Source organism: Osmerus eperlanus, chromosome 9 (genome assembly GCF_963692335.1).
Source record: "Osmerus eperlanus chromosome 9, fOsmEpe2.1, whole genome shotgun sequence".
In the NCBI taxonomy this organism is placed as follows: Eukaryota; Metazoa; Chordata; class Actinopteri; order Osmeriformes; family Osmeridae; genus Osmerus; species Osmerus eperlanus.
The window spans coordinates 4567910-4586116 of NC_085026.1; the positions used below are offsets into that span (position 1 = coordinate 4567910).

The 18207-nt window shown below is 44.3% G+C and overlaps 3 protein-coding genes across 5 annotated transcripts; 2 read left to right on the forward strand and 1 right to left on the reverse strand.

The window, feature by feature from the left end:
* Positions 1–75: 75 nt before the first annotated feature.
* Positions 76–7827, forward strand: LOC134026503 (tandem C2 domains nuclear protein). 2 transcript variants are annotated; one of them, XM_062469323.1, is made up of 12 exons: positions 76–323; positions 567–684; positions 784–984; positions 1223–1357; positions 1576–1652; positions 2454–2529; positions 3077–3177; positions 3636–3752; positions 4175–4366; positions 5698–5812; positions 6073–6272; positions 6632–7827. In XM_062469323.1, exons 2-12 carry the CDS (start codon positions 621–623, stop codon positions 6734–6736), a joined length of 1383 nt encoding a protein of 460 aa, XP_062325307.1. In that variant the 5' UTR covers positions 76–323; positions 567–620; the 3' UTR covers positions 6737–7827. The 2 variants fall into 2 exon arrangements, with proteins under 2 accessions (XP_062325307.1, XP_062325308.1); XM_062469324.1 differs by having other exon boundaries at positions 620–684.
* Positions 7828–11161: 3334 nt separating this feature from the next.
* On the forward strand, positions 11162–14644 carry plek2 (pleckstrin 2). Of its 2 annotated transcripts, none has more exons than XM_062469357.1 (9): positions 11162–11293; positions 11403–11567; positions 12196–12386; positions 12605–12696; positions 13054–13241; positions 13417–13518; positions 13625–13708; positions 13835–13979; positions 14254–14644. In XM_062469357.1, exons 1-9 carry the CDS (start codon positions 11240–11242, stop codon positions 14379–14381), a joined length of 1149 nt encoding a protein of 382 aa, XP_062325341.1. In that variant the 5' UTR covers positions 11162–11239; the 3' UTR covers positions 14382–14644. The 2 variants fall into 2 exon arrangements, with proteins under 2 accessions (XP_062325341.1, XP_062325342.1); XM_062469358.1 differs by having other exon boundaries at positions 13901–13979.
* Positions 14645–14977: 333 nt separating this feature from the next.
* si:ch211-10a23.2 (Galectin-related protein A-like) lies at positions 14978–18183 on the reverse strand. Its single transcript, XM_062469573.1, has 4 exons — positions 18083–18183; positions 17618–17703; positions 16723–16903; positions 14978–15921 (listed from the first exon to the last, which is right to left on the reverse strand). Exons 1-4 carry the CDS (start codon positions 18107–18109, stop codon positions 15778–15780), a joined length of 438 nt encoding a protein of 145 aa, XP_062325557.1. The 5' UTR covers positions 18110–18183; the 3' UTR covers positions 14978–15777.
* Between the last annotated feature and the right edge of the window lie 24 nt (positions 18184–18207).

Consider the following 18207-nt stretch of genomic DNA (forward strand, 5'->3'; position numbering starts at 1 on the left):
TGTGGTTGACTTGAGACAAGAGGAGTAATGAAAGATGATCTGTGTTTTTTGTGTTAAAGAAGGAAGCATGCGGTATTTGTACTGGAAATCACGTAGGGCCTTCGGTAATACGTGGTGATCCGTATATACCTCTGAGTAAGCAAACAGAAAGAGAGAGTGAGAGAGAGACATTAGAACACACTTCAGATAGGCTATGCCTTGATACCGACGGGCACAAAGAAGGACAACCCAGTGTTACTAGAGGAGCGTAACTGGAATAAGCGCTTTGATACACGGTCCCTGTTTTACCTGTTTAGCTTCTTCCAAGACGGGAAAGCTCGCAGGTATGTAAGAGTTGAATTAGTTGATGGGCCATGTAACGTCTAAATTAGAGTTTGTAAGATAACTAAAGTCTATACACTTAGTGTAGCCTATTCTTATCAACATGCACTTGAACACTCAAGTTGCCGAGTCACTTGGTCATATGATTTTGTCGTTTTCTAAGAATAAAATTTTTATCTGAAGGACCATAGCCAGATATTGTTATTATTATTACAATGGTGTCATGTTTTCCTTAAATTCAACAGTTGACTGTTGAGAATCTATTTTATCTTCCAACCCTCGTCTCGATATTCCTCAGCATGGCGCTGGAATGCATCAAAAACTGCTGCAAGAGCTTTTTAGGCAAGGAGAAAGAGACCCAAGGTGAATTATTAAATTCCATTCTCAAATGATTACCAGAGAAACGACACATTTGCAGACTGAGTTTATTTATGCTGTGGCGTGGATTCCCCCCCTTTGAAGAGATCACAGTGAGGATGCCGCCAGCCCGGGCTTCTGCGGCTGGGGGACCCTACGGTCCACGGACAGGAGTCGGGGTCTCCGAGGACTACCTCCTGTCCAAACTACCTCCTGATGGTAAAGACGTTCCTTTCGTGCTCCCCACTTTCAAGCCTTCCTACGTCCAACCTCGGGGCTCACGCCACCCCAACGAGGGGCTAGAGGGTAAATACATCTAAATGTTTCCATCAATCAACTCTTTCACATTTTAAGGTCATGTTTAATTCTTATATTCTGGAAGTTTTGGGAGGACGCACTTAAAAAAAATGTATCTTGACGTAGCCTTGTATGTTTTTAAGTAGGCTATGTTATGTAACACCCCAAAATTGCCAAAAGAAATGTTACACCTGCAAAGAGAAGAGCCCTCGTTAGTTTAACGTGTGCTGATGTGATTGCTGTGCAGGTACAGCCAGGACCACATATGCAGAGAGGAAGGCCGAGCTGTCGGCCTCCAGTCACATCGTCTACAACCCTGACTTCCCCGGGGCCGGCCGCCGAGGGACCGCTAGAGACCAGACCTCAATCCCCCATGCTTCAGGTATGTGGTAAAGCATACTGGCTGTTGATGGAGAAATTTGTATTTTTTTACAATTTAAAAAAAAGTATTTTTACAACAATGGGTCACTATTATCACCCCCATATCCTCCAAAAAGTTTTTCAATAAGCTATCCTCAGACATAAGATCTGTGTAATAGCCATATTATGACTAGCTGTGTTTTAACTGTGATAGCTGAAAACGTATGTTTTCCCACACAGGCTGGGATCTGAAAAATGGTCGACAGAGACTCAGCAGCTCCATGTTTGACCTGACCAACTCTCCTGGTCAGATGCAGGTGAGAACGTTAGCCGTCTCCTCCTAGATCCCCTCTGCTGCCCAACCTCGATGAAGCAGAAACCTGCCCTCTCGCTCAAACACCTGGTTGTCGAGGTGCCGTCTCAGTCGCTGTGCGTCACTTGTTGCTATTTCCACCACCCTCTGAGGTGTGTGAAGGAGTGGACAAACCTTTTGTTGGTTGTGTTAAATCAAGTGGTCATCAATCAGTCTAGTGTTGAAGATTTGACAATGGCCTGTGTTTGGGCTGAGCTGGGCGGGGTATTCTTAGCGGGTTTTGTTACATGATATCGAATCCTTATTGTTATCAACACTTGATAAATTAACGTGACTGTTCGATAGGTATTCTCACTGGACCTCTGACCTCTGGGACGGTCTTGTGTTCTGTCCAATAGCGGTCTGACGCATGGTTTACACTGTTGTGTCGTTTTAGGGATCTGTCTGGACAGGGTGGGCGTGCTCCAAATTGTTGTGCCACGTACATAAAGGCTACTGTGCAGGAGTTGTCAAACGTGTGTTCTGGTCAAACACATTGGTACTAACTCCAAAGTAGATTAAAAAAAATGTTTCACGTCCATATTCGCAGTCAAATCCACCCTGTGGCCATTTTGAAAACTGTCAAGCAGTCAAATGCAGCTGTACATAGAGATTGCATTGAAAAGAAGAGAGCTTCACCTCTCTCTCTCACATGAAGAATGAGTACAGCTCTGTCGGATGTCTCACAGGGTGTGTGTGTGTTTCTCTCTGCGTGTCTGTCTTTCTGTGTGTGTATTACCTTTTGTGTGTGTGTGTGTGTCTACAGCGTGGGGACTCAGTGTCCAGTGTCCAGAGCAGTACGTCGTCCATGAAGGATTCCACTGAGAGCAGCCGTAGCCTTGGTAACTAGCCATAAAAACATGTCCCTCACATATCATCAAAAATATCACTTCCTACAGTATTTTTTATTAATAAAACTTAAAAAACAAACTTTCAAATCTCTCCCAGTCCCTTTCCTCTTCATTCCCCCAGTCCCCTTCACCTCCTCCCCCAGACCACCCGCCCCCTTCCAATCCTCCTCCCTTAGACCCCCCCCCCCCCCCCAGACCTGTCCCCCCCAGACCTCCCTGGTCTGGTCCACAGAGCCAGATTGGGATAGTTCTGCATTGTGCAACAGTGAAAGGGCCCCGGGAATAATTACTTCCAAATGTTTGGAAGTAATTATTGTTATCTACATTTAAATGCAGTCCAGCATTTAAATGTAGATAACACTCCAAACAAAGAACCATTAACTTGTTTTTCACAATAAAAAAAAACAAAAAAACAATTCTGAACACCGTTCCGTGATGGATTGGTCTGTATCCATCCTGCATTCCAACAAATAATCTGTCAAGAAATAATGTTGAAAAGGCATGTTTAGAAAACCTAATAGAAACCTTTTTTCCCCAGAGTCTGTGAGCCTATCTGGGGAGGAGAGAGAGCTGGGGAAGGTGTGCGTCCGTGTGAGTTACCAGGAAGCCCTGGAGCAGGTGTGGATCACCCTAGTGCAGGTACGGTTACAAGTTCTGCGGAGGGAAGCTTGTACTGAGACAAACCCCGCCATTGTGTTCTCTGGTCCTCCTCCTGAATGGGCCTTCTGTGCTTCCAGAACCCAGCTACTCTTGCTCTGTTGAGTTTTGCACACTGACCCACGAGGAATGAGAACGTTTTCCTGTCAGGAAGTCTCAGAACCGTCCTCAGAAGAGAGATCTTCCTCAGTGGTTAAACTATTACTGAACATCCTGTGATTATATGTCATGATAAATAAAGTAATGTAATGTAAAAAGGGATTCGTCTAGCGCACACTTTCATCAAAAGCAACATACAGATGGGGATTTGGGCCTTTGACTCTCAGACTGGTGGACCCTGCAGCATGTGTTCTCCTGTGTTCCCAGTGTTCAGACCTGAGCAGGTGTTCTCCTGTGTTCCCAGTGTTCAGACCTGAGCATGTGTTCTTCTGTGTTCCCAGTGTTCCGACCTGAGCATTCCTCTGGACAGCAGTGAGCAGCAGAGGGTCGGAGTCAAGGGCATCATCACCATGGCCAAGCCTATCCAGTTTAAGAGCTCCGTGAAGGAGGTCTCCCAGGTAACACGAGGCCTCACCAGGGGTTCTGTTGTATTCACCCAGAGAGAGGCCCTCTGTTGGCTAGATGACCCCGGGGAGAGGTGATTCTGTCTGGGCTGCAGCTGGACTCGTCTCCCCCTGGGTTTTGTAGTCCGGTGGTCCTCACTCATGTCTGACTAGCATGATAATGGACCTGCTGCGTCTGAGAGACTTTAAATTGAGATGTACGATTCTAAGATGAGATTGATGAGTCACAAAAGGCATTGATTGCGACTATGGATTAAGCTGTACCGTAGAATGAGAAATCTTTCACTAATTTTACTTCATAAACTGTTAGGATCCTAAGTTGCTATGTAAACAACCACTCTGACAATAAATCACACGTCATCTTCCACATCTATTTCCCTCCCCCTCCCCCCCCACTCCCCCTTCCTCCCCCCCAGGAGCCAGTCTTCATGGAGACCTTTGTGTTCTCGGTGCGTCTGCAGCCTCTCCGCTGCAGTGCTCTGGTGCTGCGCCTGCAGACGCAGCAGCCCAGGAGACGCACCGTGGCCGAGGGCGTCCTCTCTCTCCGCCAGCTGGGCCCCAAGGAGACCCAGCACTGGCTGCACCTCAGCCCCCCCTCCAAGACCTCCGTAGGTGTCATACTCTCCCTCTCTCTCCTTTCCTCTCTCTCCTCTACTCTCTCCTCAGAACCCCTGAAAGACCTCCGTAGATGTCCCAGTACTCTCTCCCATTTCTCTATCTACTCTCTTTGTCTCTCTCTTTTCTCTCTCTTTTCTCTCCCTCTCATACTTGGGAAGTGTCAACAATATAAAGTCTCATTCTTTCCTCTGGCCATTCTCTCCGTCTCACTGCCCAAACAAACCTGCAAATGCCTTGACGTGCTCTTGATTACTCATTTCTTTGTGCAAACAAGCTGCTTAAGACCTGCATATTTGTTTAAAAGAGAGGAGCGTTCAGTCACCTTGACCATTGTTCCAGTCATACAACACCAATGAAAACCAAAGCCCTTGTGAAAGTACGATAATTTTAGGCTTGAGTTATCTTCCTCTCGAGGTCCGACCATAAGGAAATGCCGTCAGTGTGGGAAAATCCCAGCCTGATATTCCAGCCTGGCTATCCCTCCTTACGTGTCGCTGCCCATGTGTTGTTCTTCTCATAATGAGTCTTTATCAGTTCTCTGCTTGCAGAGCTGAATGTGAGAGCAGAAAAGGCCTGCGTGCGCCTCGTAAAAATGTGCTTTCTCCTCTGATATATGGCCTCTGACTGGCAACCGCACTGTCAATATTGAAATTTCCCCAGCTTTTTTGTTGTTGCGTAAGCGGAAGAAGTAAAATAGAAAATTACAATTTACCATCCATTTGAGATGAAATGTTTATTGGAAGGAAACAGAATCTCAGGCTGTGGATCCTGGAAATGTTAAATCTGGAAAGTAGGTCAAACCTCAAAACGACTCAAACGGGAAACAGGGGGTTTTGTTGATAATGGGCTTGAGCGTAACTGTAATTGTTCGATTTGAATATGCGATGGAGGTCTCATAAACTAAGTCTCCATAGAAGTTTTGGGTTCTGTAGTATAAACTGATAAAAAGTAAAAGTAAAAGTATCAAGAAGAAAACCCTCAGGAGACTCCACTGAGAATAGTTTTAGTGGTGATAGTAGCTTTGAACACTAAACCACAGAATGAGGCGGTGTAGGAGTTGAGCTGCAGAAAGTATGCAGAAAGTTCTAGCTTCCAGTAAGCACACTCACCAAACAATCTTTTCCTGCATTCCTATCATCCAACAGATGGCTCATTAAGGCCTCGGAAAAAACTTAAAGTACACAGGGATGAGCTTGCTGAAGCAATAGGTCAACAGAGTTTCTAAGTACATAAGAAGCCACCAGTGTGCTGGTGCCGGAACAGCATCTATCAGCGGCGAGCCGTAGATGTTGTCAGCTGTGTTTCTGCCCCACCTCTCCAGGTGTGTCACTGCGAGCTCCACCTGGCCACCTGCTTCCAGCCCGTCAGCGGACGCCTGCAGCTCCACATCCTGTCCGCCCAGAACCTGCCCGCCTCCTCGACTCCCCTCAGCCAGGGTAGGTGGAACAGGAACCGCTTCACAGTCGACTCAGGGGATTGATATCAATGGTTTCATTGCACGGGTCGCTACCAGATATTTGAGGTTAATTCGCTGTTAACCCAGGTCTAATTTTAGTTGACCCTGGCAACTAAAGTAAACCACCATCACCATCACAACTATAACATAATATATGAATTTGCCAGATTCTTTTATCCATAACAACAGTTATTTATTTGGTAACCACCAGTTTTCTTGTGTTTGTGCCGTATGCTGTAGGGTTCTTTGTGAAGGTGGAGCTGCTGCAGCTGGGCAGGGTTCTGATGAAGAAGAAGACTCCGATGCTGCGCTCCACAGGGGGGCAGTGTGAGTGGGCGGAGGCATTCCACTTCCCCCTGGCCATCCTGGACCAGGGCTCCCTGCTCAACATCAAGGTCTGCAGCCGTAGCTCCGTGCGGAGGAAACGCCTGCTTGGACAGGTGAGGGGGGTCGTAATAACATTCACATATTCAGTCAGTAGATGCTTTTATCCCAAGTGACGTACATGGGGAGATTTGAACCAGCAACCTCTATGTTTGTAGTAAAATCATGTTCCACTGAGCTACACCTAACTGTAGGTGTGTGTGTGCCACCTGTAACAGGACTCTGATTGTAACATACAGTAATATGTTACACAATGCCACATCCTCTAACTGACTGTCTTAAAGAAAAGTGGGAAATCTTTCTTCTCTTTATTTTTTTCAATTTGAAAGTGGGGCCTGACTGAAAACAGTTAAGAATCAGTGCAATAACGTTCCTCTCTCCCCTCCCCTCCCCTCCTCTCCTCCTCTCTGGTCAGGTTGAGCTGGGGTATGACAGCTCCACCCAGGCAGCATCAGAGCAGTGGAGGGACAGCATGAGCCACCCTGAGAAGGTGGTGTTAGCCTGGCACCGGCTCAGCTGAGACCCCCAGCCAGGCCCCGCCTCAGCTATGGAGTAATCCCTGGTGTCCTGTGTTAAGTCAATTTAAAAAAAGAAGGGCACAGAGTCGTTGGGTTCAAAGACAAGTTTGATCGCGGTACAAAGTTGTCTGAGGTCTGGAGTCTGAAGAACTCCTTCTTATCCTAAAGGTCTTGTGTGTGTGTTGTATGTGTGTGTGTATGTTGTGTCTGTCTTGGAGTGGAACTTTCCAGGGTGAAGTCCTGACCTGATCCTACCAGGCTAACCAGATGGCATACTAAGTACAGATAACGGTCAGAGTTTATGACATCCTTAATAATATAAGGGTCAGTATGTTTACGTAAGCCTAGTTTTCCTAGAGTTCATTTGGAGAGTTCACGCAAGGAATGCTGAACACCAGTATCCTTAATTTCTCTAACGCCTGACGTTAGTAGGGTCTCTACTGTGGCCCCCCGAACCTGAACCTGCACGCCGCCACACCTAGACCTCTGGCACAGTGAGCTCTACATCTCCTTTGAGCTAGCATGCTCACAGAGACTTTGTGTCATACAGTGTGAGAGACACTGGACATTCTATGAATGTCAGAGTGAGTTAAGATTTTCCAGTTTGTATCGTATTGTAGATAAGGAAATTGATGTGTGCTGTGAATGTTTGTTTTGCGTGTGTGTGTTGTGAGTGTGTGTTGTGTGTGCTGTGAATGTTTGTTGTGTGTGTGTGTTGAGTGTGTGTTGTGTGTGTGTGTGTGTTGTATATATAGAGACCTGTAATGTTGGACACTAATTCAGTGGTTAGTAGCAGTAAGAGATGGATTTAAAGAGTTGTTTTGAAGAGTGCTATTTACTGACCAAATATACTTATGTCGAGTTTACTGTATTTATATCCTGTACTGCCTTCTTTCCTGTTCTAAACTATACATAGCATTAACCTACAATACTATGATGTCATCAGATATTGTGCAAGACCTTTCTTGTATTGTACACAGTCGTGTATCAAAGCTTATAAAATGTGTTATAGTTTCAAATATTTATTTTCTTAAGATTATTTATCTTTAACGTATAACCTTATTGTATGCAATAAAGTACCTTCTCATGGTGATCAGAGTGTATGGTGTGGACTGGTGTGTTCAGTTTGTACATGACAAGGCCCTGTCCAACATGTGAAGTAGGTTGGTTACTATAAACACTTTTGTTACAATCTGTTATCTGAAAGACGATTGTTTGAACCATCTTCAGCACTCGAGAAAAAACAGCTTTGACCTAAATCCAATCCACCAGCCACTGATTGGTTAGCCTTGTTGTTTAACTGTGAACTGGTTTGCTGGAGATGAAATCTCTGATTGATTCCCCTGTATAAAGACTTGGTTGTTCTCCACAGACAGACACACACATCAATTTAGGGAGGAAACCTAACAAAACCCAAAGTGTAGTATGTTTCCTAGTTAGTTTGGGGTCAAATCCTTTCTTTACCTGTAGCTAGTTTCTCTACTGTTGTCTTCAATCCTGGTCCTCAGGGACCCCCTGCCCTGCATGTTTTACATGCTTACCTCTTCCAACACACCTGATTCAAATGAATGAGTCATCACTCGTTATCAGGCTTATGCTGAGCTTCATAATGACCCAATCATTTGAATCAGGTGTGTTGGAAGAGGGAAGCATGTAAAATAGGGGTGGGGGGAAAAATCAATTCACATATGAATAGCGAATCAGTCTTTTAGCGATTCACATCGATTCACAAAGAACAAAGTACAAACTAGTTATTCTATTTGTCTCAGGGATGCTTTGATTATAATAGAAGACTGTCATATGTTGAATGGTTGCAGTCAGCTTAAATTCAATTGCATTTGTTTTATAACAATGAGTTTACTAAACTGCAAGAAAAACAATACATTTCAAGGTTTTGATGCATTGGGATTTTTTTCTTCAACACTTAACAGCCTATCACAGTCAAATAGAAACAAGTAACACTAAACAGCAAACTGGAATCAAATGTAAGCATATATTGAATCGAAGTGTTATTAAAAATCCCAAGAATCGATTTGAATCTAATCGTGAGGTACCAAAAGATTCCCACCCCTAATGTAAAACATGCAGGGCATGGGGTCCTGATAATGGTAATGACTGACAAAATAACCGTTGAATGCTAGGGGGCTATTGCAACAACATCACAAACAAATATGATATATTGATCTTAGAAACAGTCCAATCAGAGTGGTCACAGTGGGGACATGTGACCCACCAGGAAGGGATTCTCTGCCTACACAATCAGGGAAAAGTCAGGCCTGAAACAGCAGTACAGCAAAACATGCCACGTGAGCCTGGCCACAACAAGTCCACCACATCCTGACTGATAGGTCACTAAATATCCATTTACGTAATTGGTGTTTGATATTTGTTAATGGTTAGTCAGCCCACTGGCCATTCCTGACACACCTTTATCCAATGACTTTAATCTCAATGCACGCATGCTTAACCCAATAGCAGTAGACCTGGCGTCCAACCAGGAGTACCTCTGCAATTACCTCTTTATTATCTTTGCTTATGTTGAAAAGTATTTCTTGTACAATCACATTGGCAACCTAACAAACGTGTCATACACATTCCACATGAACGATGAGGTCTTCCTGTACGAACAAGTTATGGTCTACCCCATGAGATGTTTTTTAAATATTCAGGCATGCCAATCTAATTCCTCTTTGACTGTAGTTAGTTAGTGATTTTACATTTATTTAGATTTCACAAAGTATAACAATCAAGCCTTAATGATTATTAACGCCCAAAACGTTAAGCCTAACTAAAGTTCCACAGGCTGATGTGCATCCTTCTTCTCTTCTTCTCTCATTCTCTCATTCTCTCATTCTCTCCTTCTTCTCTCCTCTCCTCTCCTCCTTCTCTCCTTCTCTCCTCCTTCTCTCCTTCTTATTCTCTCCTTCTGTCCTCTCCTCCTTCTCTCCCTCTTTTCTCCTTCTGTCCTGTCTTCAATCAAAAAAGGATCAGTATGCCCTCCTGGAGAAGACCAACTCGTCTCCAGGATCTGAATACTACACACACTGAATAGACAAGCGTTGCTATGGGAGAGGAATTTTAGAAAAGCTCTCTCTTTCACAATTTATCTCCAACAAAACACACACGCAATACATACACACACACACATTCAAACTCACAGGCAACATGCAAGGAATATTTTTGTAATTACTAGCTGGTTGAGGCCTCTTAGATTTCAAACTGAAGTTACAATGTAAAGTATCAAGCTACCATTGTACAATACACTGTCCACTGCTTTACAAGCCTGCTTTCCCTCCTGCCTGATTGTACACAGGACATTTAACATGTGATTTTATTGTCACCCATTAGATATATGTTATGTTATGCCAGGTGCTTGCATTGTCTTGTCTTAAGAATTTCAGTGCCCAGTCTGACCTTGTGTTGTTCTGTGTACCTGACAATAAAATACTTGAACTTGAACTATATGTGGTGCAGGTAGGAATTAATTAAATACAATTAACCAAATCTACTTTTTGAATACCCCAATGTTAATAGTAAATACTGGCTTCCTATTACTTCTACAGCATGAGTGCGCCCCCTTCTGTCTTTACATATATTTTCACCCACTGACTTGGAGATGCTATTACATTTTTTTTTTTTTTACAATCGCTTGCACACTAAAAGTGATACTTGAGACATACTTAGAGAGAAAAAAAATGAATCTACCTGATCTTCAGACCAAGTCTGCAAAAATGAAAGCACATTATCTGCATTAGACTCAGTTTGCAACTGCAAGGAGGACAAGGAGAAGGAGGAAGAGAAGGAGGGGGTGTGGGACAGAGAAAAAGAGGAAGGAGAATAATCACTGATGAGGTCCAAGCTTCTTTGGTTGACCATGTTGTTAACCATTGCTTGAGTTCCAAGGAAGCTGGGCAGAGGGTCCAGCCTAACTTGAGCCGTTACACTGTAGGAAGTGTTGTCTGGACGTTTCGAAATATTAACAGGTAAATTAACCTGCCCTACCATGCAAATGTATTTGCAGAACTATAGCACTACAGTAGCATTTCATTTCATGCTGAAAGAAATATTGCACCCTAACCATTCTTTAAATTAAGAGTTTTTGCTTTGGCAAGAGACGTGTGATCTTGCATGTTGTGTTTTGGGTTTTTGTGTGTAGAGTTTATAGAGAGCGATATCGTTTCAGAAATCATGTAGGCCTAAGCAATTATCAAACACTGTAAAAAGGTTTACAATTTGGCAGAACCTGCACGAGCTTCATTCCCCGTTTATTAATAAACATGTCAAATTCATCACGATGTATCATGATTAAAATATGAAGATAGGCTCGTCTTTCTCTGTTGACTAATATATAGTTTTTCGTAACCTTAGATCCCCAGCCCAGATCGTGTGCCCCCAGAGCAAAGACTTTGTTCAGATTGCGATGGGTGTGTGCTCACACATGACGCAGGTGAGTAAATATATCCATTCTGAAGAGCCAGCACAGGTGAGAACGACTAACCGCAGCTATGGACACGGACCAAAACAGCTCTGTTCTCAAAGAGGGGTTCCTGGTTAAGAGGGTGAATATGTGTTTGATATTAAATCATGTTTATTTTGGATAACATATCAAAATGTAGGTATTTGTCCGTCAATAATGGGCTTATGTGTGTGAACGTCTTTGTTCTTCAGGGACATGTTGTTCACAATTGGAAGGCTCGGTGGTTTGTCTTGATGCCAGACAAGTTGCTTTATTACAAGTACGAGGGGGGCAAAAGGGGCTCGTGTCAACGGGGGAGGATAATGCTGAAAGACTGTGTAATTACCTGTCCGTTTCTGGAGTACGACTATCGGCCGGTGAGTAAAGAAAACGTTATTATTATCGCATGAAAATCTACTACTAAATACATCCTACGACTTTGTTGCCTAAAGCAAATCGTATAGGGATGAACATTGTAGAAATTGGATTTTGGTAACTGTAGCTATCAATGTTCTTTTGTGATGGAAGTGTCTGATTCTTTGAGAACGGGATATGTTTTACCTGGTTTACATTTCGGCTTTTGGTCCAAGGTCTGAAGGAATGTTTATGCTGATGCTTGACACTGGTGATACTGTTGTCTTTAGGCCAGCCTGGGCTTGACTGTGTAAGTAGGATGTAAAGTTGTCTGACTATCACAGCTCTGCTTGAAGTGTGATGAATTATGACACTCAGGGTGTGTCAGGGATTTTTTTTCTACAATCCTAACACCTCATTTGTTAGTGGTTGAACGTCTTGGCCAGTTTTGAATTGAGTTGGTTACTCAAGCCTTAATTAATTTGCCTTAGGCAAATATATAAGTCATTTGGTGTCCTCTTGTTGCAATATTTGGACATTCATCTGAATCCCCTCCCCAAACATCCCCACCCTCCCTCAACACTAACCCTCCCCTCCTTCAAAACGACCCACCCACCCCTCCTATCTTAACCCAGTGTTCCTGTGATGTAGCTGGTAATCAGGCTGCAGACGCAGAGCTGTGGGGAGCACTTCCTGGAGGCGTGTTCTCGTGAGGAACGAGATGAGTGGGCTGCTGGCATCACCGCCGCCATGACGACGCTCCGCCTCAATGATGCTCCGCCAGACAACCAATCAGAAGCAGCTCCACCCAAGTCCCTGGGGCTGCATAACATCAACCTAAGGTAAAACATTTGATGGGAGAATCGAGTTAACACACGCTCTTGTTGTGTTGAGTGCAAGATTGGGATGTTGAGGACAGGGTTGTAACGTTGTTCTGACGTTGTGTATATTGTTGTCTACATTGTTGTGACGTTCCGACGTTGTGTACATTGCGGTGATGTTGTTCTGACGTCGGGTACATTGTGGTGACGTTGACCGAAGCTGTTGTGTTTGGACACAGCCAGGTGGTGGACTCCATGTATGACATCCACAGCGGCATCAGGATGACCAGCCTGACAGAGCAATGCAGCACCTACAGTAACTGCTTCTCAGGTTGGTCTGACCTCTGTCTCTTACACATCTACTTTGTTCAGTTTCCCTCTCAAAAACGCACTTGAGCTGAACGGACATGGGTGTCAAAGTTCCACAACTGATTTGAATAACTTAATGAACACACTTGCAGGCAAAAATGGGCATGGTGTAACTAGTATGTAGTGCACAGGGTGAATGGTTTAGTTCAACAGTCCCCAACCCTTTTCCTGGAGTGTAAACCTACAGGAGGGTATCTCTCCAGGAGCATGGTTGGAGAGCTCTGTTATACAGTAGTTTGTTGTGTTGGGCATGAAGACAGGTGAAGGCTGGTGGCATTATTGACCCTGAGGCCTGTGCTGCTGCTCCCTGTATGGGCAGGCTCGTCGGTGGTGGACTGGCTGGTGTTCATGCAGCTGGTCCTGACCCGTGTGGAGGCCGCCACCCTGGCCTCGGCCCTGCTGGAGGAGGGCTTTCTCCGGCCGCTGGGCTTCCGCAGCGTGGAGGCGCTGCGCAGCGCGGGTCTCAGCCAGCAGTTCCTGGATGACTCTACGGCTCTCTATGGCTTTGTGAGTGTACTGGCTACCTTGTTATAATGGGATGTGTTCATTTAGCAGACACTTTTATCTAAAGCAACGCATATTCTCTCAAAATAAAGTGGACACATCATTTTTATGAAATTATTCTGCAATGACATTATATTACCCTGAAGCTTGATACTACATTGATCCCATGTGACTCCAGTCTGACAGCTTCAAGAAGAGAGGGAGTGTGAAACCCGAGAAGACACTGTCAGCCGTCGAGCTGGCTGGGAAAGTAGTCAAGAGGGGCTACTTACTCAAACAGGTAAACAGGCCCAACCCAGCCTCTCCTTACTGTAGTAAGCAAGAGGAGCATTAGGGTTTGAGGTTGTAAAATGTTTTAAACTGAACTCTCTTTATCTACACCACAGGGTCACAAAAGAAAGAACTGGAAGGTGCGTCTCTTTGTTCTTCGATCACAGCCTGGCTACCTGCACTACTATGACCCCAGCAAGGTATGTACATGGTTGCTCCAACATACCAAGCACCTCTGGAATCTCTCTCTTGTGCAATTTTCCCCTGGGGATTTAAAAAGTATTACTCGACTCGATTCTATTCTACTCTCTCTCATTCTTACTCAGTTTCTGTGGCCAGACATGTTGTTTGTGCTTTGTCTCATCCACTTCCTGTCTGGTGTCACCTGTCAGGATGACATCAACCCTGCGGGCGGCTTCTCCCTGCGCGGCTGCCTGGTGTCGGCCCTGGATGACAACGGAGTACCCTCAGGTGAGTCACCTGCAGGTGTGGAAGCTGATAACAACTACTGATTACTCAGTAGTTGATTAGCCAGGACTGAGCCCTGACTCAGACAGAACACTCGTATTGGAGCTCACTGACATTTTCGGTGAATTTCCTTGTCTTCTCTGAGGGTTAGGTTATTGGTGTTGATCTGTGGGGAACTATGAAGCTCTTTGGGACATTGCTTGTTATAAAAATGGGCTGTACTAATACTATACTAACGTTTGATTTGGTTTGACTGAGTCTGTGTTTCCTCTAACAGGCGTGAAGGGAAATGTTCAGGGCAACCTGTTCAAAATCATCACTCAGTCGAACGCACACTATTTCATCCAGGCTCCGACACGCCAGGAGAAGACAGACTGGATCGAGGCGGTGCGAGGACACAGTTAGTGGAACTCTTTCAGCCAAGCCGAGGTTCACCACACAGAACAGGAAATATAACAGATGGAACAGATACATTGAATTGAACTATTAGTATGACTTCAGAAAACCTTCTTCTCCTTGGGTCTATCTAGTAGCATACTAAATGTTGTAATCCGGTTCTTAGTATCATCCAATATTTAAACCATCTTCCATTTTAAGTAATGTATTACACATTCTATGAATGTAATCAAAAGTTGTAGCCAAAATGAAATATTAAAATACTGTTGCAAATTGAAGTGTCATTTTGTCTCATGTCTCCATCTGAATGTTTTAAAACGGTGCTTTGTGACAGTGAGTCAGAGTATTGTTTTTCCTCTGAGTAAAACCAACCAGTGCAGACCAGTGGTGCCCGAGGTGCTGTGTGTCATCACATCTGCTTCAGGTGTCAACATGCAGCTCTCCAGGTGGAGAACAGTCCCAGCGAGCTGGTGCCTGCCTCTGCTCCTGCATCCCCATTACTGGTGGCTGGTGTGAGATCACTAGAGCCAGTGACCTATACAGGGACTCTGATATGTGTTCAAACTAATTTGAACACATCAGGGACGCCTCGGGTCGCCTTTATTGCATTTTCACAATTCATTCCAAAGTAAATGTTTCTCCACAGTACATTTGGGTAAAAAAAAAGTATTGACTTGTGAAGTGTTAACCTTCATTGTCTGCAGCAAAGAGATCCACCGAGAATCTCGTAATGCTCCAAGATCTAATATTTACTGGTTACATGTTGATACAGTACTACAATGATCTACAAAAACATTGGCATGCACTATTGTACAGTACTTTTGTTTTATTTAAATGACACCATTATTGAGCAGGCTAAACAAATGTAAGACATAGTTTTTCTGATTCAGTATATAGAAACCAATGAAATTCAGTTGCCAATTTTTTTACACAGGATTGTTTTAGAAAGACCGAAGAGGACAGAATTGTAAACACATTCACATTAGAGGGCTATGTGCTTCACACCTGTCTTACCTTACAGTACCTTGTTGAATGCAGCATGTTTGATTAGCCATACATGGTATAAAAAATTACATTCAAGAGGATCATAGGCTACAGACAAATACTGATGTTTCCTTATTAGGTTCTACGATCAATATACATCAATATAGATATATTCAACCTAGACTGGGTACCTCTTGGTACATCAGGCTTACAGCCACTACATTCAGGCTAGCGTCAACATCTTCAAGTCACTAAAGCAAACAGGTCACTAATTCATCTAGTAAAGGCACTTGTCTTAACAAATGACCAAAAACCAGGTGTTCATTCAGAATCAATTAAAAGTCACATTAATTCATTCATCGCTGCAGCAGTGTGTCCCTCCATTGCTGTCGTCTCGTCTTTGGGGCTCCAGGCCCCCGGATCAGGCCACCTTGGTGAGCTGCAGGTCTCCCAGCACCCTCAGGGCGGTGAGTGAAGCCAGTTGAGGTAGCCGGTGAGCGAAGCCACACAGTGGCTGGCCGTCCACCAGGATGCGGAACTGCTGGTGCTCACACACTATCTCCATCTGACCGAACGAGAGTGAGGAAGAAGGAGGAGAGAGAGGAGACAGAGAGATAGGGGAGAGAGACAGTGGAAAGGAAAGCACGGGAGGGTGTGGAACAGGGAGTGAGAGGTAAAAGAGGGAGAGAGAGAAGTGTTTTAGGTTTGACTAATATGTGATCCTTCCTTTTTTGGACTAGTAACTTTGCAACCATTCTGCCCTGTTTTTGTCTTTTGTCCAATTGAGAAGTCATGGGGGGTCAGGGGGAGGGTCAGGGGGGGGGGTCAGGGGGGAGGGTCAGGGGGGGGGGTCAGGGGGGGGGGTCAGGGGGGGGGGTCAGGGGGGGGGTCAGGGGGGAGGGTCAGGGGGGGGGTCAGGGGGGGGGGTCAGGGGGGGGGTCAGGGGGGGGGGGTCAGGGGGGGGGTCAGATAGCTGAGCGGTTAGGGAGTCGGGCTATTAATCAGAAGGTTGTTGGTTAGATTCCCGGCCGTGCCAAACGACTTTGTGTCCTTGGGCAAGGCACTTCACCCTACTTGCCTCGGGTAAAATGTCCCTGTACTTACTGTAAGTCGCTCTGGATAAGAGCGTCTGCTAAATGACTAAATGTAAATGTGAACGACTTAAGGAATAGCAGTGTAATTCAGTAATAATGTCAATAATGAAGTTATGGGTAGCCCAACAAATAAAGAAACTATGTTGTGACATTTATTTTCTTTAAAATATGCTTTTTTAACCCCAAGATATTTATGTTCTGTAAAACCTAAACCTTTTAAACATATTTTTCAGGAGGGTCTCAAGAGCTTGTGCACAGTTTGGTGAGTGTACCTTGAATGGCTCCCCGGCTGCAAAGGGGAAGTAGGACAGAGTGTTTTCAGAGGGACCCCACGTTCCTGCCAGACGAGCGTTCCGCATCACGGCCTTGTCCATAAAGCTGACCTTGACCTGCAACCCCACGTCGCCCTCTGTGTCCTCTTCCGGCGGGTCGCTTGACAGGGTCACCTCTATGCTTTATAACATGGATAGAATGGATCCATGTCAGATGTAAGCCCATCCAACACCAAGGATAGGACTCAGTCATTGCCACGGCCAGGAGACATGGTTGTATCATTTTTGATCACCCCGCATGCTAAAAGTGTGCTTGCTCTGTCTCAAATGATTGGTGGGGACGTGTGAATAATGTCTTGACATTGGCAGGGATATGTCCCCCCGGTCTGTCCTTAAATTAACACCTATTTCAGGATATGAACTCCATAGTGCATAGGACATCCCAACAATACTTTAAAAGCTTTTCTTTAACCAAATAAACTATCTCTAACATAGGCCTAGTCCTCACTGATCTTTTGTTTAACCATGTAAACAAAGTCCTCACTGAAAATATTTTGATTTGCAACATGTTCATGTGTTACTGTTTGTGTAAATATTTTTCATTTGCTCAATTAATTCTGACAATCATCTGGCACACAACAGCCAAATAAGGGCATGTGATCTTATCTCATAATGGAACTTTGTGGGATCTGCAGTTTTCCCAGGCTCACACCATTAGTAGATTCAAAGGCTCAGTTAAAGACGTGTTACACCAAAGGAGTTGTTAAACGTATTTCCAGATTCAAGCCTCGCAAAACGAATAAACAAATAACGAATAAAAAAATTGCTTGGCTCATTTATGAATGTTAAATAAAACATGCCGACATTGTCTTAGAAAACAGGTGTGTCTACCAACCTCCTGGGTCTTTTGTTAACAATACCCATGACAATGAGCTTCATCGAAGGCCGCAGACCCCCCTTTATCTCCCCGACATAATCCTCCTGCGAAATATTAGCAGGTTAAACGAGTAAGGTCTGAAGCAAAATCATTAACGCAAAAATGTGGCAACATTAATTAGCCTATTGTAATAGCATTGTCTCATTCTTGGTCCATATGAACATTCTAGAAACTTTGATTGACGATTAAATAACCTGAACAATGCTTAAATCGTCTCCATCCCAATTTCGCTGAGATATCGATATAAATAAATAAATAATAAATATAGAGTAGGCTATACGCTGAACAGACAGTTTTCAAACAATAAAATATTTCAATAATTAAATTCCAATTGTTGCTTTCTTCTGTAACCAATAGCATATTAGCCTATAGCACGCACACAAATGTAGTTCAGACAAAGCATTGAAAACGTGCAATATTTACGTTTGTCTTGATGTCTTTCTCTGCCATTCCTCTTTCTTTAGCGAGGAGGTAATTCTCCTACAGGGATGCCAACTGAGAACGATGGATTCGCACGGAGCCGCCAGCTGGCAGACCCCGCCTGTACG

What these genes read in the sequence shown, in the direction of transcription:
- LOC134026503 (XM_062469323.1), top strand. Translation starts at nt 621, where the DNA reads ATGGCGCTGGAATGCATCAAAAACTGCTGCAAGAGCTTTTTAGGCAAG. An exon ending in CCCCAACGAGGGGCTAGAGG is followed by an intron (nt 985 to 1,222) that starts GTAAATACATCT and finishes ATTGCTGTGCAG; the next exon opens with GTACAGCCAGGACCACATAT. An exon ending in TGAGAGCAGCCGTAGCCTTG is followed by an intron (nt 2,530 to 3,076) that starts GTAACTAGCCAT and finishes TTTTTTCCCCAG; the next exon opens with AGTCTGTGAGCCTATCTGGG.
- plek2 (XM_062469357.1), top strand. Translation starts at nt 11,240, where the DNA reads ATGGACACGGACCAAAACAGCTCTGTTCTCAAAGAGGGGTTCCTGGTT. An exon ending in TGGAGTACGACTATCGGCCG is followed by an intron (nt 11,568 to 12,195) that starts GTGAGTAAAGAA and finishes CCTGTGATGTAG; the next exon opens with CTGGTAATCAGGCTGCAGAC. An exon ending in ACTACTATGACCCCAGCAAG is followed by an intron (nt 13,709 to 13,834) that starts GTATGTACATGG and finishes ATTCTTACTCAG; the next exon opens with TTTCTGTGGCCAGACATGTT.
- si:ch211-10a23.2 (XM_062469573.1), bottom strand. Translation starts at nt 18,109, where the DNA reads ATGGCAGAGAAAGACATCAAGACAAAC. An exon ending in GTTAACAAAAGACCCAGGAG is followed by an intron (nt 16,904 to 17,617) that starts GTTGGTAGACAC and finishes CATGTTATAAAG; the next exon opens with CATAGAGGTGACCCTGTCAA. An exon ending in CAGCCGGGGAGCCATTCAAG is followed by an intron (nt 15,922 to 16,722) that starts GTACACTCACCA and finishes TCGTTCGGTCAG; the next exon opens with ATGGAGATAGTGTGTGAGCA.